The 21,599-nt window shown below is 44.2% G+C and overlaps 1 protein-coding gene across 1 annotated transcript; it reads left to right on the forward strand.

Moving 5' to 3' along the window:
- Positions 1–823: 823 nt before the first annotated feature.
- Positions 824–20,336, forward strand: LOC134445631 (tripartite motif-containing protein 16-like). Its single transcript, XM_063194683.1, has 7 exons — positions 824–1,420; positions 2,086–2,181; positions 17,855–18,088; positions 18,178–18,349; positions 18,456–18,491; positions 19,381–19,437; positions 19,799–20,336. The coding sequence occupies exons 1-7, from the start codon at positions 836–838 to the stop codon at positions 20,317–20,319; spliced, it is 1,701 nt and encodes a 566-aa protein (XP_063050753.1). The 5' UTR covers positions 824–835; the 3' UTR covers positions 20,320–20,336.
- The last annotated feature ends 1,263 nt before the right edge of the window (positions 20,337–21,599 follow it).

Consider the following 21,599-nt stretch of genomic DNA (forward strand, 5'->3'; position numbering starts at 1 on the left):
GAGTATGGCGTGTTAGCCAGATATCTGTCTGACTCTGAGTCTGTGGCATGCCCCTATCGTTTACACCCCCACTCTGTTAATTTGCTTCCTGCCAAACACACACACACACACACACACACACACACACACACACACACACACACACACACACACACACACACACACACACACACACACACACATACACATACACACACACACACACACACACACACACACACACACACATAGACACTGAAATGTGTGTGACTGAGTGTGTGCACATATCAGAGAAATGCAGAAAAACAGGTTGGGCTCCTGTCATTCGATATTCACACACTGAAGCAGACACATTTCTGCCCTCTGGTTTATAGCAATGTTAATTTGTGCCAAAATGATATTCATCTCTTAATCTTCATCTCATCTCATCTCAGCTATAGAAGGTACAAAGGTGAGATGACAGGAGCACAACCTTCCTGGTATGCTGAAATACTGGGCTGCACGAACATACAAGTATATTTGGTCACAGATGTCATAATTTAGCATCTTACGAACAGCAAGTTCATGGAAAACGTTACCTACTTTTTAAGATATTTACATGGTTTTAGGTCTATAGCACCCCGTCTTCATAAACTTGTAGGCTGTTGGAGTGACAGTGTACATGCAGTCACAGGATTAGCCACACCCACACCCATCCTCACCTGGACATACCTTCCATCTGATAACAAGGATAATTCTGATTGGCTAATCCCCAACCCCTCCCTCCCTGGGCTCCTCCTTAGTGTTCTGAGGAAGCCAGCTGTCACTCTGCTGCTGCTTCTCAGAGTGTGCGCTTGGTGTTCTGAAGAGTTACAACATGGCGTCTGCGTCTTCTCAGGAGGAAGACTCCTTCACTTGTCCAGTCTGTCTGGAGCTGTTGAGGGATCCAGTGACGATTCCATGTGGACATAATTTCTGTATGAGGTGCATTAAAAGCTGCTGGGATCAGGAGGATAGTAAAGGAGAATACAGCTGTCCCCTCTGCAAACACAACTTCGACTCAAGGCCTGTCCTCCACAAAAACCGTCTGATGGCTGAAATGGTGGAGAAGTTCGGGAAGACCAGCATCCAAGCTGCTGCTCCTGCTCGCTGTTATGCTGGACCTGGAGATGTGGCGTGCGACGTCTGCACTGGGAGAAAACTAAAAGCTGTCAAGTCCTGTCTGGAGTGTTTGAAGTCGTATTGTGACACTCACCTAAATGCTCACAATGAACTTATCGATAGAAATCACAACATGATTGATGCCACAGGCCAGCTACAGGAGAGGATCTGCCCCCACCATAATAAGGTTTCAGAAATATTCTGTCGCACCGACCAGAGTTGCATCTGCTATCTGTGTACGATGGATGATCATAAAGGCCATGACACAATCACAGCGAAGGCAGAGTGGAGTCATAAAAAGGTAAGAGAGGATCTGTAGGCATACAGCTTAGTGTACCTTTTCATAGGTCTGAGACACCTGTCTTTATAGCCTACTATTAAACAAAGGTGTGGAAATGAAAGTGTACTTGTGTATTCCCTTATTAGCTTAAGTTTATGTTATTTATCTAATCTGAACAAAATGCACCTTTTCTATAATGAACTGCTTGCCCCATTAAGGAGGTACACAGGAGAGGGTCTTTCTCAAAGCCTAGGCCAGTGTCCTTCCAAGTGTATCAGCCTAATTAGTCACGCCCAGTGATTGGATACTTTTTGGTGAACTCTACAGAATATCCAATCACTGGGTGTGACTAATAAAGGGTATCCAATCACTGGGCGTGACTAATTAGGCTGATGCACTTGGAAGGACATTGGCCTAGGCTTTGAGATAGACCCATTGTGTTCAATGTCTGACATTCTGTAAAGTTTAAAGCCATTGACAGGCCAACTTCAGTGTTGCCTCCCTCCTACCTGTCAAACAGGTTCTGCCAGTCTGTCTCGTGTTTATGCCTAATTGAGGTCACATGGTATCAACTGCTTGTGAGGAATTTGTTCCGAACAATTTCATCTCGCTTAACGATGCAGCCTATCACTCTGAGAAATAAATGATCAATTCAAAATGTGTTGCTTTGATTCTTGATGTTCCAGGAGGGGTTGGGGCAGAGCCAGAGGAGATGCCAGCAGATAATACAGTTGAAGGAGAAGGAGCTGCAGGAGCTGAGGAAGGCTGTGGAGACTCTCAAGGTGAGAACTGACCAGAGGAGAAGACAATCTGCAGCAGGTTTCTGATTATGCAGTGAGAGGGGGTGAGCCAGAGGCCAAATTTTCACATATTGGTATCACCTGGAGTGGCAAAGTCTATCAATGTTTTTTTGTAATCCTCCATGCCTGAGGGACATTATTTGGTATGATAGCCCTCTGGAAGTGGTAGCTTTCTTATATTTTTACTCACTTTTATAATGACACCCAGTGCATTTCGCAATACATGCCTGTATATGGATGTAGGCGTATGCAAGTGTCTCTGATGATGGTATATGTTTTTTATTGATGTTACATCACATGTAGACACCTTAGGGATTTTAAAAATATACAGGTTTGATGGATAATGTACTTTCCTATGAATTATATAAGTCAAAATGTATCTGTCGTACACTTTTTCAGCAATATAATGCAAGGTTAGATTGATGCAGAAGCCTGTAGGAGGGTGGGTCAAATCCCAATGATTGCTATATCATATCTGTAGGGTGTGGGCATTCAGAAAATATATGGGTTTGCTAGTTTAATATAAATTATACACCTATTTAGGCCCAAAACCTATAACTGTCCAATGGATTTCAATGGAAATCAATGCATTTCAATGTAATGCAAAGCACATTACATAACTAAGGTATAGTGGAATGTAGGAAGTAGTGAGATGCCTCAATGCACATTATATCACATCTACAGTGTATAGACCTAAGAAAATATATGGATTGGATAGCTTACTACAAATCACCCACTTATTTTAGACCCACAACTCATGGTCGTCCATTAAAAATCAATGCATTTAAAAGTATGAAATCTTTAGGACTTTACAGAGCTTATGTAGGGATAGAGGAAGTTGGGAGTTGGCACATTATGAGCCTTTGGAAAATATATGGACTAGATTGCTACATGCACATAATTCAGGTACTTTAGATGCTGACCATTGAAATGCATTGCAAATGCAAGTTCTGCAATTACATTGTAGAATTAAGGTAGAGGAATGTAGGAAGTTGGGAGATATCACAACACAAATGTCACATCCAATGGATCTTTAGAAAGCCTACATACATTATGTTAAATAATCTGTTTTTCAGTCAGTGGGCCAGGACACATTTAGCCTAATAAATTAAAGTGATGGTAGGCATGTGCTGGAGATGCATGCTAAGATGTCCTAAAATGGCCTACAAACTTGATCACGCTTACTTCGTTACATGAAATTTTCTTTTGGCAATTTTGTTTTGTTGAACCTCAAACCCATAAGCACTGGTAGTATTGGGTCACCCATGAAGTGACAAAATGTTGCCTGGTTTATCATATAGCCTACTTGCAGTTATGGAAAAAGTTTCTGACACCCTGTGGATGATTAGTTGTGGATGTTATTTTCAGAAAGTACTATTCAATGGCTGACCAGGCATATTAGATCTTGATAGAGACCATAGTGTCTTGGTTGCAAAAATGGCTCAACTTGAGTCTACAGGAGGTGGACACTCAAGTGTTTGAAAACACGATTAATTAGGACAAGGCAAGAGGTCAAGAGGATACATAACTCTCAGAATGGCATTTGAAAAAGAAGAATATTACAATTGTCAGCTCACTCGCAGAAATGAGAATTTAATGACACTAACTGTTCAATGAAACGAATGCAAATAGTGCATTCAGAATCCTTCACACATAACATGGCAATTGCACCTATGGTATGGTAATTATAATGTGTGTGAATTATAATTTTCAAAATCTCCATCACTATTATCATAATCAGCCAGGTTGGGCTATTATATCTAGTCTTCCAAAAACCCAGTCATGAAGAGATTCAGTGTTTGCGCTATAGCTGTATAGAAAACATGGTGAATGATAAATGATGAAGTTGAATTTAGGAGCTGTTTGCCATTTGTTGGGTCCTGTGGCTTTTTCACCATCCAATCAGCATCATTGGTGATCGCTGGTTGCTGGCGCAACAAATTGGAGAATGATAGGGGTAAGTTTCATGAACAGCTTCAATTTCTGAGTAATGAGTTGATTTTAGAACACATGACACTAAGGCCCTCTGGCTCAGTTCCTCTGGCTTTCGAGGCTGTCTTTGAACTTCATACTGAAAACCCTTACTGGGAAGTGACAGGGTGATCATACCTGTGCTTTTGGTGGCTGTGAGACGTTTTGGTGATGTATATTACCACAAACCTTCTGCATCTAACCTCTTCAATGCAGACTTCAATTTCCCGGCTGCGATGTACCTTTCCATGGTACAATGTACTAAATAATAAGCTGGTTGTCTGAGGGCATGTGGAGGCAATCTCCAAAGGAAATGGCTGTATGAATAGGAAACTGAAGGATACACCAATATCTCCGGCCTTCTTGGGAGCTGATGCTGCCTCATTCCCATTGCAGGTCTCCACTTGCACTAAGTAACCACAAGTGATGCCTTTTCCCTTACCACTGATCTCTGGACTCACGATACGGTGTGTCTGAATTTAGTGTCATCTGTAGCCATGCCTTGTTGCACTGCAAGTTGTGAGATTGGTAATGGGCATCTTGAAACTTCAAGCCACATCTTGATGTAAGCTGAAAGTCCTCTTTCCAGTTACTGTTCAAATGGGGACTTTCTTAAATGGGGGGCACATCACTGAGCTCATGGGGCATGGCGCCAAAGACATCAGCAAGATCCAGGAAGATTACATGGAGGTTCTTTTTTTCCAGCTTTGCTGTTTGGATTTAGTGTCAGGTCATGCTGTGTGTTACCCAGACATGCCACCCTTTGAACAGTATCAATGTGCATGATTGGCCATCCTTTGTGAAATAACACTGAAAAGGAGATTAATTTCCAAAATAGTAAGTGAGGAAATTGTGTTGAACTGGCAGATGTTCATTTGTATCCTTTTCCTTAGAGATCAGGACCCCACCTGCTCTACGCCCCACTTCACACTACACACTTCACATGCAGTCAATGATTTCAATTCACTTTGTGTGCTTCACTCTATTAGACTCAGAGGCAACAATCAATGCAAGGCACTAGTTTCCCTTGAATATCTTTTCTTCCTTGATGAATCATCAAATCCCTATGAGATTCTGTCTTCCCTCCAGCAGGTTTGTGGAGTTATATTCCCGCTGGTTGGTGTTCTCACAAGTCTGTAGTATAGTTATTATTCATCATGTACTTACTCATTCTCCAACATCTCAGTCACAACACATGTGAAATTAAAATGGACACGCCTGATGCCGTTTCTGTCTGTATCATGATGTACCTAGTCTTATCTGTCTTTGACACTACAGCAGTCAACACACCCAACATACCCAGCAAGTCAGATTGTACGGTATGTTTAAAAAAAGACACATTTTCAGAAAAAGTAATGGTCTAGTTTAGTTCCAGACAAAATGAAAATACTGTTATGCAGGATCTCCATGTACTGTTCTTGAAACTGACGTGTGTGTAATTGTAATCACGTCTTCCAGTTTTCTCCGTTACACTTTAGACCTACCTTCATTCTGTAATATAACCTAGTTTGATTTGATTTTCAATGGCTAGATGAGTTATGAGTCTAACATAACTGTACTGCATATCAAGCCCATTTGTTTTCCAAAAGTCTACAGTAGCTATATAATGTGCATTGAGAGATCTGTCAACTTACATTGAGCTATACCTTAGTTCTGTAATGCACTTTGCATTACCTGGAAATGCTTTGATTTTCAATGGACGGCTATGAGGTTTGGGTCTAAATAACTCTGTAATGTGTATCAAACTGTCTAATCCAGGGGTGCCCAACATCTTCCAACTCGGGGTCCCCTTGAAATGTTCATACTTCTTCAGGGCTCATCACTGACTGAATAAATAAAACACAACATATACTACAAACAAATATGATTTTGATTTTTAGAAAATGATTTCAAGTCCCACTTGAAATACAGTAAGGGCCAACCAGTGGGCTCAATCATTGATCTAGTCTATATACTTTCTAGAGATCTACATACTCTAGATGTGATATAATATGCATTGGGACAACTCCCAATTTCCTACATTCCTCTACAACACATTTCTGTAATATACTTTGCATTACATTGCAATGCATTGGTTTTCATTCAAATCCATTGGACAATTATGAGTTCTAGGCCTAAAATAGCAGCATACCTTATATTATTATACCCCCTTACCTGTGCGAAGTCACGCACCCCCAACCCAAACTTCTACATGTGTATATGTAGTGGACCCCCCATTTTTGTCTTTTTGTTATTCCCTTATTATTCCTGATTCTCATTCTCTGTCTTTTTGTTGTCCTGTCAGAAGTTGTTTTGCTTTAATCGTGCTGTTGCACGTTTTCGCCACTAGATGGCATCATAAGACCAGCTATGAGTTCTGTAGCCAGTGACTAAGGTCACGCGAGATTAATGAAACTGAGAAGTGACAGTTGTTGTTGTGATTCTGATGCTGTGTCAGTGGTATGTTTTTGTCCTGAGAAAGATAGTAAATAAACCGTGAAGAACCCTTGGAAACTCAATACACACTTGAGGACAATCATTCATTTAAGTGTGCAACAAAATTTGGCGCCCAACGTGGGGCGGAACAACGGTATGAAGAAAGTGGTTGTCTGAGGGAAAAGTTTGAGCGTACGAGATGGATCTGGAGAAGCTACAAGACCAGCTAACGGAGCTACTGTGCCCGCTAACTTTGGAGCAGCTGAAACAGGTCTGTAGCCAAGCTAAAGTCCCGTCAGATACAACAAAGAGGCATACGTTGATCCGTACTATAAACGAGACTGTGGACAAAGTGATTGACAGTGAGGATGAAAATGCGGCAGAATTGTTTGTGAAGGAGTTAATAGCTACAGCTAAAACGTTGAGGCAAAGTGGAGCGAAAGGCGATGGGGAAAGTGGCGCGAGCGAGTGTGAGTTACGGCGATTACAGCGACAATATGCTGAGATGCAGATAAGCTTCCAAGAGTCAACGAAATTGATAAAGGAAGAAATGAATCGGCTGAGAGGGAACGTAAACAAGACCACTAGCCAGCCCATGACAACTAGCGCGCCCATCGATCCCCAACCTACTTTTCCCCGAGCGTCAGAAGTGGTCATTAGACGTGAATTCAGAATTAGCGGCCAAATAGGTGAGCTGGGACAGAAGGATAAACTGTCATACACCAGTCTAATGCATCAGATTGACACGGGAAAACGTAAGGGCCACAGTGATGCTGAGATTGTCGAAGCTGTAGTGAAAGCTGCCTCTCCCGGAATGAGTCTCAGAGATATGCTGGAAAGCAAGAGCAGTTTGACACTTAGTCATCTAAAAACAATTCTGAAAGCTCACTACAAAGAAAACAGCACGACCGATCTGTTTCATAGACTCGTGAATATCACCCAAGATGCTAAAGAATCCCCTCAGAACTTTCTATTTCGGGCAATTGAACTCAAAGAAAGACTGATGGCCGCTGCGTTTGATTCTAGCGCTGACGTACAGTATAGCCCCGACCTAATTCAGCGAAAATTCCTCAGGTCCCTTAGCACCGGGCTACTGAGCGATAACATCAAGCTGCAACTAAAATGCTACATGGATGATCAGAGCGTGACTGACGAGATGCTGATAGAGAAAATGAACGATGCGGCCGCTGTTGATTTAGAGAGGGAACAGAAAATGAAAAGGAGCCTCGCAGTCAGACCCGCCAGAGTAAACGAGCTACAGGCAGAGCCAGCTCTGGATCAGTTGCAAGCAGCCAGGGCCAATGTCAAAAGCCAAAAAGTCACCACGGCAAAAAGTGACATCGAGATGGAACTGATGGATGCTGTCAAGCAACTGAGAGAGGAGGTAGCAGAGCTGAGGAAGAATGTTCACCAGTCACCACGGGCACCGAACCAGTTCCAACACCACCAGCAGTCACCACGACCACCGAACCAGTTCAGACCCAGGACCAGACGGGCGTGCAGAGGATGTCAGGAGAGAGGCAACGAGGAGCAATGTGACCACTGCTTCAAATGCGGCCTGGCTGGACACCTCGCTCGAGACTGTAGGGGTCAGCGGAGCTACAGCGGTAACAGTGACACAGTGAACCTGTCTGGCCAGAGTGTAGGAAGTGCCACCCAAGAACAGCTCGGTGAGTCCAGTGAGACGCAGGCGATCCTGAGGGACTGCATCCAACAGCTGGAAGAGAAGGTGCAGGCAGCAGAGGGACCAGGTGAGCGTCTTCCAGGGTCTGTGAACATCAGCCACATCTCTCCCCGACACCAGTCTCAGCTGCTGCGTCTCATCGGAAAGAAGTGCATGGTCAGCTGCTACTTCAACGGTGTGAAGACTGAAGCATTATGGGACACAGGGTCACAAGTTTGCCTCATCAACGAAGCCTGGCGGAAGAAGAACATCCCGAAGGTGAGAGTCCGTGACACTGTAGAGCTGCTAGGCCCCGGCGCTCTGGTGGGGAAAGCCGTCAACCAGACAGACATCCCATTTCGAGGGTGGGTGGAAGTGGAGTTCCAGCTCGAGCCAGCCCAAGCCCCGCACTTCATGCTACAAGTCCCGATGCTAGTGACCAGTGAGAAGGGTGCAGCTGAGGAGCCAATCATCGGGTACAATGTCATCGAGCAGCTGCTGAAGAGTGGGGTGGGCCACCCACAGGAGGTAGTCGCACAAGCGGTGAGCACAGCTTTCTCTTTTGACTGTAAAAAGGCTGAAATGTTTGTGAAAATTGTAAAAGCCAGTGACCCTGAGTGCAGTGATGGTGTGGTGAGAATGGGAAGGCAGAGAGAAGTGATACCAGCTGGCCAAGTGAAAAGTGTGAAGTGTTCAGTGAGGACAGGGCCTCTGATAGCTAGACAAGAAGCACTGTTTATGCCTGACGAACAAGCCCCCTTGCCAGATGGTCTTAATATGACAGAGAACATGTTAACACTGAGTAAAGGGACATACTCTCGCCTAGCCCTGCCTGTTGCTAATGACACATGCCATGACATCACTCTGAGCCCCCGCACAGTCCTAGGGCAAGTCCAGTTAGTCAAAGCTGTGTATCCCGCAGAAGCCAAGCCTGTCGTCGTCCCCCAGCCTCCCCTGTGGTGCCCCCTACAGTCATCAATGAGGAACGTCAACCTGCTGAAAAGGAGCTGGATGACAAAGAAAGGTATGATCCACCGATTGACCTCTCTCACCTCCCCTTTGTACAGCAGCAGAAAGTGAAGCAGATGTTGAGGGAAGAGTGTCAAGCATTCGCGAGAGATGAAAATGATGCGGGCTGTATCCCTTCTCTGCAGCTCAAAATCAGACTCACTGACCCAACACCTGTACACCGTACATATGTGTCTGTTCCTAAACCCCTACACAGAGATGTCAAGCAGTACTTAGAAGATCTCCTGAACAGGGGCTGGATTCAGAAATCACGATCGCACTACTCGTCACCCATTGTCTGTGTGCGGAAGAAAGATGGTACTCTCCGTCTCTGCTGTGATTATAGGGAGCTCAACCAAAAGTCACTGCCTGATCGCCATCCCATCCCACGCATTCAAGACATGCTAGACAGCTTACACGGCAGTGCCTGGTTTTCAGTGCTTGATCAGGGCAAAGCGTATCACCAGGGCTTCATGGAAGAGAGTAGTAGGCCCCTCACTGCCTTTATAACACCCTGGGGACTCTACGAGTGGGTAAGAATTCCCTTCGGCTTGTCTAGTGCCCCCTCTGAATTCCAACGCAGCATGGAGGAATGCCTGGTTGGCCTGCGAGATGAGGTATGTGAGCCCTACTTAGATGACAACTTGTGTCACAGTAAAACATTTGATAACCACCTGAATGATGTTAGGAAAGTGCTTCGACGGTATCAGCAGCATGGGGTGAAACTGACTGCCAAGAAGTGTGAGCTGTTCAAGAACAAGGTCAGATTCCTGGGGAAGATCGTGACAAAAGAAGGCTACACGATGGATCCAGCAGAGGTGGCCCCCGTGCAAGATATGAAAGAACGAAAACCAGCTACCGTGGGTGAGTTGAGAAAGCTACTTGGCTTCATCTCATACTACAGATCATACATCCCAAACTTCTCTCGCATTGCCAAGCCTCTGTATGCCCTGTTGTGCTCTGACGTGTCAAGCCAGGACGCCACAGTGGCTGATCACAAGAAGAGAAAAGCAGTGTCACAAAAGAAAAAGCGAACCCAGGTGCCCTCCCATCAGCGAATCAAGTGGACAGAGGAGCACAGTGCAGTACTGTGTCAGCTGATAGATCACCTGTCTAGCCCCCCTGTGCTGGGCTACCCCAACTTTGAAGAGCCGTTCGTCCTACACTGTGACGCTTCACAAGAAGGACTCGGGGCAGTGCTTTATCAAAGACAGGAAGGAAAGATGAAGGTCATTGCTTATGGCTCCCGCACTCTCTCTGCTGCAGAGAAAAATTACCATCTCCACTCTGGTAAGCTAGAATTTTTAGCAATGAAATGGGCCATCTGTGAGCGATTTAGAGATTATTTGTATTATACTCCAAACTTTGTAGTGTATACTGATAATAATCCTCTAACATATGTACTTACCACTGCTAAACTGAATGCAACACTGCTGAGATGGGTGGCCGAGTTAGCAGACTTCAGATTTACGATCAAGTACAGACCAGGGAAGTCGAACTCTGATGCAGACGGGCTATCCAGAATGTCTCTAGAAAATTACATGCTTACCTGTTCCCAGCAGATCCAGCCTGAAATCTTGTCCAGTTTCTCCAAAGGTCTGTCCGTCCAGCAGGAAGAGAGAGAGCCGCTCCTGTGTCCACTGGCCATCACCACAGCAATCACGGCGACGAGCAGGGAAGGGCAGAATGACACAGTCACGCACATCTCCCCAGACGACCTGAGGGCCGCACAGGAGGAGGATCCCCTACTACAGCAGGTGAAGCGGTGTGTCATCCAGCAGCAGTGGCCCAGGATCAGAGACGCGCACAGTGAGTTGTCAGTGTTTGCTAGAGAGAAAGCTAAACTGTTGTGTGATGCTGACGGTGTACTCCGGCGCCAAACATCTACACGAACACAACTAGTGATGCCACCAAAGTTTCGGCCCCTGATCCTGAACCAGTTACATGAAGAGATGGGTCACTTAGGTGTTGAACGGACACTCAATCTAGTCCGTGAGCGCTTCTTCTGGCCACACATGCAGAGAGATGTAGAGCACCACATTAACAACGTGTGCAGTTGTGTGAAGCGTAAGAGACCCCAGAGAGCAGTAAGAGCGCCACTCACTAGTATCAAGACAACATACCCCTTTGAGCTGGTCTCAGTTGACTTCCTCCATCTAGAGAAGTGCAAAGGAGGATACGATTACATCCTAGTGGTCATGGACCATTTTACACGCTTTGCCCAGGCGTATGCATGCAAAAACAACAGTGCTCGAACAGCAGCTGAGAAAATCTTTGGAGACTTTGTCTTGAAATTCGGCTTCCCCGCTAAATTGCACCATGACCAAGGGAGAGAGTGGGAAAACAAACTGTTTGCTGAACTCCAAAAGTACAGTGGCATCCAAGGCTCACGCACAACCCCCTACCACCCCCAGGGGAACGGTCAGGTAGAACGCTTTAATCGCACCCTGCTGGCCATGCTGCGTAACCTGGATAATGAAGCCAAAGCCGATTGGAAAAGTTCCCTTGACAAAGTTGTTCACGCATACAATGTCACCCGAAATGAGTCCACTGGATATGCCCCATACTTTCTGCTCTTTGGCCGTAACCCCAGATTGCCCATAGACAGCATGTTCGGCATCCCACACAGCGCTGGTAGTGTGTCTCATGAGGAGTACGCAAGGAAATGGAAGCTCAGAATGGAGGAGGCATACCAGTTGGCCAACAAGGCAGCCCAGGCTAGTGGGAGAAGAGGAAAAGAACTCTATGACAGAAAGATTCAGGGAGCAGAGCTACATCCTGGGAATAGAGTCCTGATCCGAAATCTCACAGAAAGAGGTGGGCCTGGTAAGCTGAGATCGTTCTGGGAAGAGAAAGTCCATGTGGTGGTGAAGAGAAAACATCCAGAGAGTCCGGTGTATGAAGTGAAACCAGAAGATGGCCAGGGTCGCACTCGAGTGCTTCATCGGAACCTGCTGCTTCCCTGTGACTTCTTGCCGGTCGACACACAGAGAACTGAGAAGAAAAGAGTCGAGAAAGGACACACTGACAAGAAAAGAACCAAGACCGCACGCCACACAGAACCACAGCCTTCATCTGACCAGGAAGAGGACGACTGGAGAGGCATCGCTGGCTGGACTGAGGAGGAGCCCACAGAGCGACAGAGCGACCTGAGAGCCGAGGCCATGGAGTTCCACCCACATCAGCCGGTAGCAGAACCAGCACCTGGGGAAGGAGATGGCATCGCAGAGCCAGTGAGGGAGGAGGAACAAGTGGTGGAGCCAGGCGAAGTAGAGACAGTGACGGCCGATCCAGAGGGAGAGGGAGAGGTGTCGCCACCATCCTCACCGCCTGCAAGACCATATCCTTCCAGAATTAGATATGCACCTAGAACACTTACATATGGCACTCTAGGACGGCCTACACTTAGTTCAAGTCAGTTTAAAATGCATAGAGTTACTTACCTTTGAGTTAAGTTCATGCACTCTAGTGAGGATGAGTGTAGTTATTTGTTAGTTGAGATGTGTGTGTGTGAGACAGTGTGAGTGTGACAGTATGAGTGTGATGTATGAAGAATGGTTGAAGAAGAGATTAGACAGTTCACTTAGAATCACACTGGCTTTATAGAAGAAGAATTAGTCCTGGTAGGAGGAAAGTAACAAATAAGTATCATTACTGACACTGTGAAAACACTCTTACGTAAGCAAGGAGAAGTGATAAGATGTTGAGTATGTTGAATGTGTGAAGTGTTAGATTCCATGATCAGATTCGCTCCAGGTCAAAGGTCATCCCTTTCCCAGCTGAGACAGACTACCCGTGGACACTGCGGAGAAATGGATGGCGGTCGTAGTGCATAATGACCTCCTCTATTTAACACATGATCTTGAATTTGAGATAAATGTTATGTGATGTCTGTTATTAGATATGTCTTAACTTGGGACTCTAACCTGGACAGCAATCAAACTGTTGAAAACAGTATGAACTGAAGCGGGAAATGTCGGGACGCCATTTAATTTAGCAGGGGAGAGGTCTCTTGGCCCAGCGGTATCGTACTGTGTCTCCCATTGCCGAACCGTTGTAGTTGACGAGGATGCAGGTTCGATCCCCGAGGGGGGTGAACAGGTGCAAGATGACCTCCGTCACAGTGGTGCCGTATGACCCGGGATGGGAGTGAGGTTTAAGGGGGAGAGTGTAACGGAGGCTAACTAGCACAGAGTTGGCGTGGAACGTTGGTAAACCTCCCTCCGATAGCCTCATACAGTCTCGTGCCGTTGGGCCGAGAGACTAGTCTCTTGGCCCAGCGGTATCGTACTGTGTCTCCCATTCCGAACCGTTGTAGTTGACGAGGTCGCACGTTCGATCCCCGAGGGGGGTGAACAGGTGCAAGATGACCTCCGTCACAGTAGTGTAGTGGACCCCCCATTTTTGTCTTTTTGTTATTCCCTTATTATTCCTGATTCTCATTCTCTGTCTTTTTGTTGTCCTGTCAGAAGTTGTTTTGCTTTAATCGTGCTGTTGCACGTTTTCGCCACTAGATGGCATCATAAGACCAGCTATGAGTTCTGTAGCCAGTGACTAAGGTCACGCGAGATTAATGAAACTGAGAAGTGACAGTTGTTGTTAGGATTCTGATGCTGTGTCAGTGGTATGTTTTTGTCCTGAGAAAGATAGTAAATAAACCGTGAAGAACCCATGGAAACTCAATACACACTTGAGGACAATCATTCATTTAAGTGTGCAACATATACATACTAAAAATTATTTTAAGTGATTAATTGCAATAATTCTTGCTTGGGACATTAATCAATACCTTAATGACTTTAAATGGGGACCAAACATGTTTTAATTTGGTCTTAAATTGGACTAAATATAATATTCCCAACCCAAAATTTTGGTCGCAACCTCAACATAATCAAAATCCCACGCACCCCCTGAAATCTCAGGTGCACCCCCAGGGGGTGCCCGCACCTCAGGTTAAGAACCACTGAATTAGGCGATCAAACCCATGTATTTTCTGAAAGCACACACTCTCCCAACTTCCTCTATCCGTACTTAAGTTCTGTAAAGTACATTGTACTTTGAAATGCATTGATTTTTAATGGACGGCCATGAGGTGTGGGTATAAAATAACTGTGTAATTTCTATTAAGCTATCCAATCCATTTATTTTCCGAGGTCTACACACTCCAGATGTGATATAATGTGCATTGTGACATCTCCCAACTTCCTACATTCCTCTATACCTTAGTTATGTAATGTGTTTGGGATTACATTGAAACACATTGATTTCCATTGAAATCTATTAGACAGTTGTGGGTTTTTGGCCTAAATAGGTGTATAATGTATATTAAACCAGCAAACCCATATATTTTCTGAGAGCCCACACTCTACATATATGATATAGCAAGTATTAGGATTTGACCCACCCTCCTACAGGCTTCTGCATCAATCTAACCTTGCATTATATCGCTGAAAAAGTGTATGACGGACATATTTTGACCTGTATAATTCATAGGAAAGTACATTATCCATCAAAACTGTATATTTTTAAAATCCCTAAGGTGTCTACATGTGATGTAACATCAATAAAAATATATCCCATCATCACAGACACTTGCATACGCCTACATCCATATATAGGCATGTATTGCGAAATGCACTGGGTGTCATTATAAAAGTGAGTAAAAATATAAGAAAGCTACCACTTCCAGAGGGCTATCATACCAAATAATGTCCCTCAGGCATGGGGGATTACAAAAAACATTGATAGACTTTGCCACCCCAGGTGATACCAACTTCTGCTCCGGCCCATGGACTATGAGAGTAGTTATAACGAGCTGTCACATAAGCATGACTCTGATTTTGTATTCCTGAGGAAGTAATGTTAACAACCATTTTTGGAAACTGTGGGGGCAGCCGGGATTTTTTTTTTGTTGATGCGGGGTGGGGGGTTGGGTGGGGGGCATTTCACGCAGGCCATTGGGGAGGGGGGGGGGGGAATTCACGCTGCGTAATTATTTTTTTTTACATTTTCGGAAACTATGGCGGCCAAATTCAAGCTATTGCGGTGCGCCAGAGTTTCCTCAATTTGTGAGAAACACTGCATTGACCCATCCAGAATTCACGTCATGCATTGTTGATTCAAACACATCATAGAGGTTTTAAGGGTATTTCGAGAGACTCCACTCTTCCGGGTGGTACTGCACACTAGGGGGGCAACGGAGGAGTGCAGACTCTATTCAGAATGAATGGGCTGTGCTCTCTCGACAGCGCCCCCTAGGTGAACTGCAGACAACAACACAATGAATGAACAATGACACCAAGGCTACAGTATAGCGATGGGAGATACAATAATTTCCAAAATACAGTAGGGCCTGTAGCCTATGCCTATGGCATGACCAATCACATTTGCCACAATGACAGGTGCTCTAATATCAAAGCTAACCAGGTGAGGTGACATAAGCCTTAGCTAATAAAAGAGACACATAATTTGGTTAAAATTGAATGTTCACTTCTCTGAACACTGTAGACCTAGCCTATGAATAGCCTAGGCATGCATGGATTACACCACGACATGTCACAAATATTACAACCAAATTCAGCTTCCTTGGCGGAGGGATGCACTCTCTGAGTGCATTTCTAGTTTCATTATAAATCCCTGTAACGTCTAATTTGAATTTAGTCACCCTCCTTACACAAGACTTGCCTCTCCAGAGATAATCCCTAGTATCTGTTCATACGATTTTTTCAACACATAAGAGACCAATAGGACAAAAACACTTTCAAAATGGTCAACTGTGTCACTCACTGTTGCAGTCAACAGTGCAGGGGAACAAGGCAAAAACATATTCCGCCTCATCTGTCATAGCTGATGCTTAACACAGTTGACGGTGACACCGCTTGACCAGTGTTGCCAAGTCCGCTTATTACAAGCGACCTTGGGCTTCTTTTTTTGAGCAGTCGCTCTTAATTTTGTAAAGTTGCGGGTTGCGGTTTTTTTGGGCTTGTTCTTTTCAGGGTTGGGCTTGCTGTTTTCTCCTGCTCTGCCGGTGATTTGAATGTGTTTGGATGTGTTTCTCAATGGCAACTCGTTTTTTTTCTCACTCATCCTTACAGGTGACCCTACTACAAAATTGTTAACTCCCACTTTCTGTGGTCACTTGTGGGGATTTTCGCTGCCACGCAGACCCCCGCAAAGAGCAAGGTCTTCCCTGACCAGGCACGCGACTGACAACCCACCCCTTCGCTTGCTTCTTTTGGGCTTGTTTTCACGACGCCCGTCAGTCGCTTCTTTTGGGCTTGTTTTTAGGGCGTCAGTCGCTTATTTGTCATAGAAAATCTGGCAACACTGTGCTTGACATTTCAGCCATTTTCAGGGTGTTGTGCTAACTGAAAACCTCAGAGCTTCCACCAAAACACCTTAATCAATTCATGTCTTTGTACGCTTTGTCTGTGTTTTTCTACTTTTGATTTCTAATTCAGGTTCTTGTGATTATGTTGAGAACACATTTGACAGGCAATTTTCCCGCTCTAAGACCATAAAAAATAATGAATTAAATTATGGAAGAGGTGAACTCAAAACTCACGAAACAGTCTTCACATCACCACCCAAAGAGGTAATGACATTTTATGGCGTTGGTCAGAGGACTTAGGACCAAACCCTTACCGATTTATGGCGGGGATTTCAGTGTGTGACGCGGTTAACACAGTTTTCTGGGATGCACACAAAATGGCCAATTTAATGCATAATGGAAAGCACAATAGACTTTTTAACAGTTTTGTCATATTTTGATAACTACCATGAATCAACATTTGCAATGATCTTGGACAAAGCAAGGTTTTTTACATGCTAATAGGAAGACTGAATCTGACATTTGGAAAACGAGGACGGCATGAAAACGTCCAAAAACCAGTATAAAATTCATTCTTACAGAGGCAAATAATGTTATGTCTTCACTCTCTGTATTATATGAAAGATAAATGTGTGCTAATGTCCAAAACATCATTGGAGCCGTTAATAGTTAGTGGAATTGGCAAATGAAATCCATGGACTTAAAAGCGTGTAGGATATCACACTATCATTCAATACAATTTTATGGGGTTGTGTAATTGTTGACTTAATTAAATTGCAATTAAATCCTGGTAAACAATGTGACCTATATATAGGTCACATTGTTTACCAGGATTTAATTGCAATTTAATTAAGTCAACAATTACACAACCCCATAAAATTGTATTGAATGATAGTGTGATATCCTACGGTGGCTGTAGCAATCATCACACTTGAAAGGTTGTCTCTTTTGGCTTCGTGCCGTTTAATATTTCACACACTCATACATCAACCTAACATGTCTCTAGCCCGTGTCTTGAGCTATCTTCTTCTCTCTACTAACTGATATGTTCCCATAAGTCTTGCATTATATTAGCTAGGGAGCTCCCCCTAGAGGCGTTAACCATGAATGTTAATAAATGGAGTCCAACTACCACAGATAGTAATATAGTGTGTGTGTGTGTGTGTGTGTGTGTGTGTGTGTGTGTGTGTGTGTGTGTGTGTGTGTGTGTGTGTGTGTGTGTGTGTGTGTGTGTGTGTGTGTGTGTGTGTGTGTGTGTCTCCTATCAGTCTGGTGCACAGACAGCAGTGGAGGAGAGTGAGAGGATGTTTACTGTGATGATCCGCTCCATTGAGAGAAGACGCTCTGAGGTGACGGAGCTGATCAGAGCTCAGGAGAAGGCTGAGATGAGTCGTGCTGAAGGACTCCTGAAGCGACTGGAGCAGGAGATTGCTGAGCTGAAGAAGACGGATGCTGAGATGAAGCAGCTTTCACTGACACAAGATCCCATCCATTTCCTCAAGGTAGCCAACTTTACTTTTTACAGAGTTCAAAACATGGCTTATGTCAGTAGGTCTACCTCACCCTAGTGTGTGTGTGTTTCTCTCTGCAGAACATTGTGTCCATCACTGCAAGGCCTTACAACACAATCTCAACCAGCGTGACCTTCAGCCAAAGCTTCTCCTTGGAGCCCCTGAAGAAATCTGTATCTGCACTGAAGATGCAGCTGGAGGAGAAATTAGATTCCATCTTCCAACAAGAAATAGTCAAGATATCTGCAGCAGGTTTGATGACCCTAAAAATTATAACATTTCCATTAGCAATGCATTAGCCCTTGACTCTGTAAGGTGAGACATGACCATTTCATAATGTGTTTTTTTTGTGTTGTAGCAGCGAAAAATGTCCAGATCATCCAGAACATACAGAGTGAGTATCCACCATACAAACACACACACACACACACACACACACACATACACACATACACACATACACACATACACACACACACACACACACACACACACACACACACACACACACACACACAGGCTCGCTGCAGGGTACACACCTGCACATTTTGTGTCTGAATGTGTTGCAGTGCAGATATGTGAGTTTTGTGGGCGGTAGTTCACCTCAACATAAGGTACGTAGACACAGGATGTAATATTGACACCACAGCGAGGGCCACATATCCATGTTGAGGTGGCGGTAACTTGGTCTCTCAACGGGGGCTGTAGAGCCCAACAAGGGAGCTGTGAGGGGGCGATGGTGAGGCAGCTGAGAGGGTTAGTTGTGAATGGGGGGCTTTAGTCCATTTTAATTTTTAATTCTAAGTGGGGCGTTGTCAGGCTTATGATGAGGTCAAGGGGGCATTGTCAGGCTTATGATGAGGTCAAGGGGGCATCAGGAGGCTTATGATGAGGTCAAGGGGGGCGTCGGGAGGCTTATGATGAGGTCAAGGGGGCATTGTCAGGCTTATGATGAGGTCAAGGGGGCGTCGGGAGGCTTATGATGAGGTCAAGGGGGCATCGGGAGGCTTATGATGAGGTCAAGGGGGCATTGTCAGGCTTATGATGAGGTCAAGGGGGCGTCGGGAGGCTTATGATGAGGTCAAGGGGGCATCGGGAGGCTTATGATGAGGTCAAGGGGGGCGTCGGGAGGCTTATGATGCGGTCAAGGGGGGCGTCGGGAGGCTTATGATGAGGTCAAGAGGGCGTTTGTTCCAAACAGGTTGAGAACCACTGCGGTAGAGTCAAACAATGGGGGACAATATTAATGAGAACCTCGATGTCTATCTGCCCCTCTGTCACAGTGTCTGATGGCCAGGCTCTTACTGCTGAACCAGTGACCAGAGAGGACTTCTTACAGTGTGAGTTGGACACACACACACACACACACACACACACACACACACACACACACACACACACACACACACACACACACACACACACACACTTCGTTAAGCACATACGGTAACTCTATATGTGTTCATGCACAGTCTTGATGCCCTCCACAACAACTACTATGTACTGTAACTAGGCAGGAAAATAAAGAGAAGGCACTGAATGAGAAAATACGTGTCCAAACCTTTGGCCCATACTGTACACACACACACACACACACACACACACACACATCAACCAACCCCACCCCCTCTCCCACACATGCACAAAAACACACATATTACAACTTGTTTATTTTCCTTTTCCCGTCTTCTCCTCCATCAGATTCCTGTCACTTCACTCTGGATCCAAACACAGCATACACACACCTCCATCTGTCTGAGGGGAACAGGAGGGTGGAGAGGAGACGTAAGGCCCAGTCATATCCTGATCATCCAGACAGATTTGATTATTGGGATCAGGTGCTGTGTAGAGAGGGTGTGTCTGCACGCTGCTACTGGGAGGTTGAGAGGAGTGGAGATTGGGTTAATATAGCAGTGTCATATAAAAGCATCAGCAGGAAAGGACGGGGTAATGAGTGTATGTTTGGAGTTAATGATCAGTCCTGGATTCTGGTCCTCCGCAGCTCCATCTCCTCTTTCTATCACAATAAGAAAGAGACTAAACTCCCTCTAGTGGCCAGCTCCAGAATAGGAGTGTATGTGGATCACAGGGCAGGAACTCTGGCCTTCTACAGCATCTCTGGAGACACAATGACCCTCCTGCACAGAGTCCACACCACATTCACACACACTCTCTACCCTGGGTTTGCATTAGGTAGTGGATCATCAGTGAATCTGTTGTGAGGCCTCTACCGGTAAATGCTGCTCCTGTGGGGCCTCTGCAATCCTCAAACTCTCTCACACATACATTATGTGATGGTAATGGTAATGTGAGGACCTTTTAGTAAGTTTTGAGGTCACCTCTTCAATATTTTAATTCACACTTTTTGGTGGTCTTTGAGAGGGGAGATTGACCCTCAGCTGTGTGTTCAACATATTCCTAATATCCTGATTTAGATATTACATTCATCAGCATACAGATGAAGCCCATAAACATGAATTGATTAAGCCCTAACTCATTATTCGTCATAATAATATAATATAATATAATATAATATAATATAATATAATATAATATAATATAATATAATATAATATAATGTCATTTAATATCATTACTATCATTTAATATATTTAATATCATTTAATATAGTGTAATATAATTTAATATAATTTAATATAATATAATGTAATGTAGTGTAAAGTAATATAAGTAATAGGCCTATAATATAATATCTTGTAATAAGTGAAGTTATATTGGGCTATATGGTTTGGTGGGCCCCAGAATTTTTTTTACATTTCAAAGTGGGCCTTGGTGTTCTGAATTTTGAGAACGGCTGGATTAAGGTCTTGCTGTGAAAGCTCTGAGGTCTGCAGTTAGCGCAATACTCTAAAAAGGCCAGACATTTCAGTCTGTGTTACCATTAACTGTGTCACACATTAGCTGTCGTTATGACAGTTGTTATGACAAAGTTCTGACACAGTTGTTACGACAGAGTATGATTTTGTCTTTTAAATGCTTGCTAATGGACTTAAGCACTTTCAAGGAAATGTGTTTCGAATTTGAGGTATTTTCATAGGCCTATGTTTAAGATAATATCACATTTGTCTGTAACATGATTTAAAGAATAAACAGGCAAATGTTCATTTTAATTAAAATATTCGTTTTAATTAAATATTATAAGAAATTTAAGATTAAACTTGGCAATTGGTTATTTTGGACACTCAAGGGTGTATACCATGCAGACATCTATGTTATTTACTAAGAAAAAATACAGAAAAATGTTAGGACAAAACAACCCTGAAATTCTACTCTAATAATAGAATGACCCATATACTAAACGGTATGTGTATGTGTCTTGTAAACTAAGACTACTAACCTAATTAATGTACATTAAAATATTCTAATATATTTTTTCCAACCCAGAATGTCTGCCATCCATATTCAGATTGATCTTTATATACCAATTCACCTCTACCTTTGTATCAGCAGGAGTGGGAATACTAGATTATCAATCTCTCAA

This window comes from Engraulis encrasicolus, chromosome 3, assembly GCF_034702125.1.
Source record: "Engraulis encrasicolus isolate BLACKSEA-1 chromosome 3, IST_EnEncr_1.0, whole genome shotgun sequence".
Taxonomy (NCBI): Eukaryota; Metazoa; Chordata; class Actinopteri; order Clupeiformes; family Engraulidae; genus Engraulis; species Engraulis encrasicolus.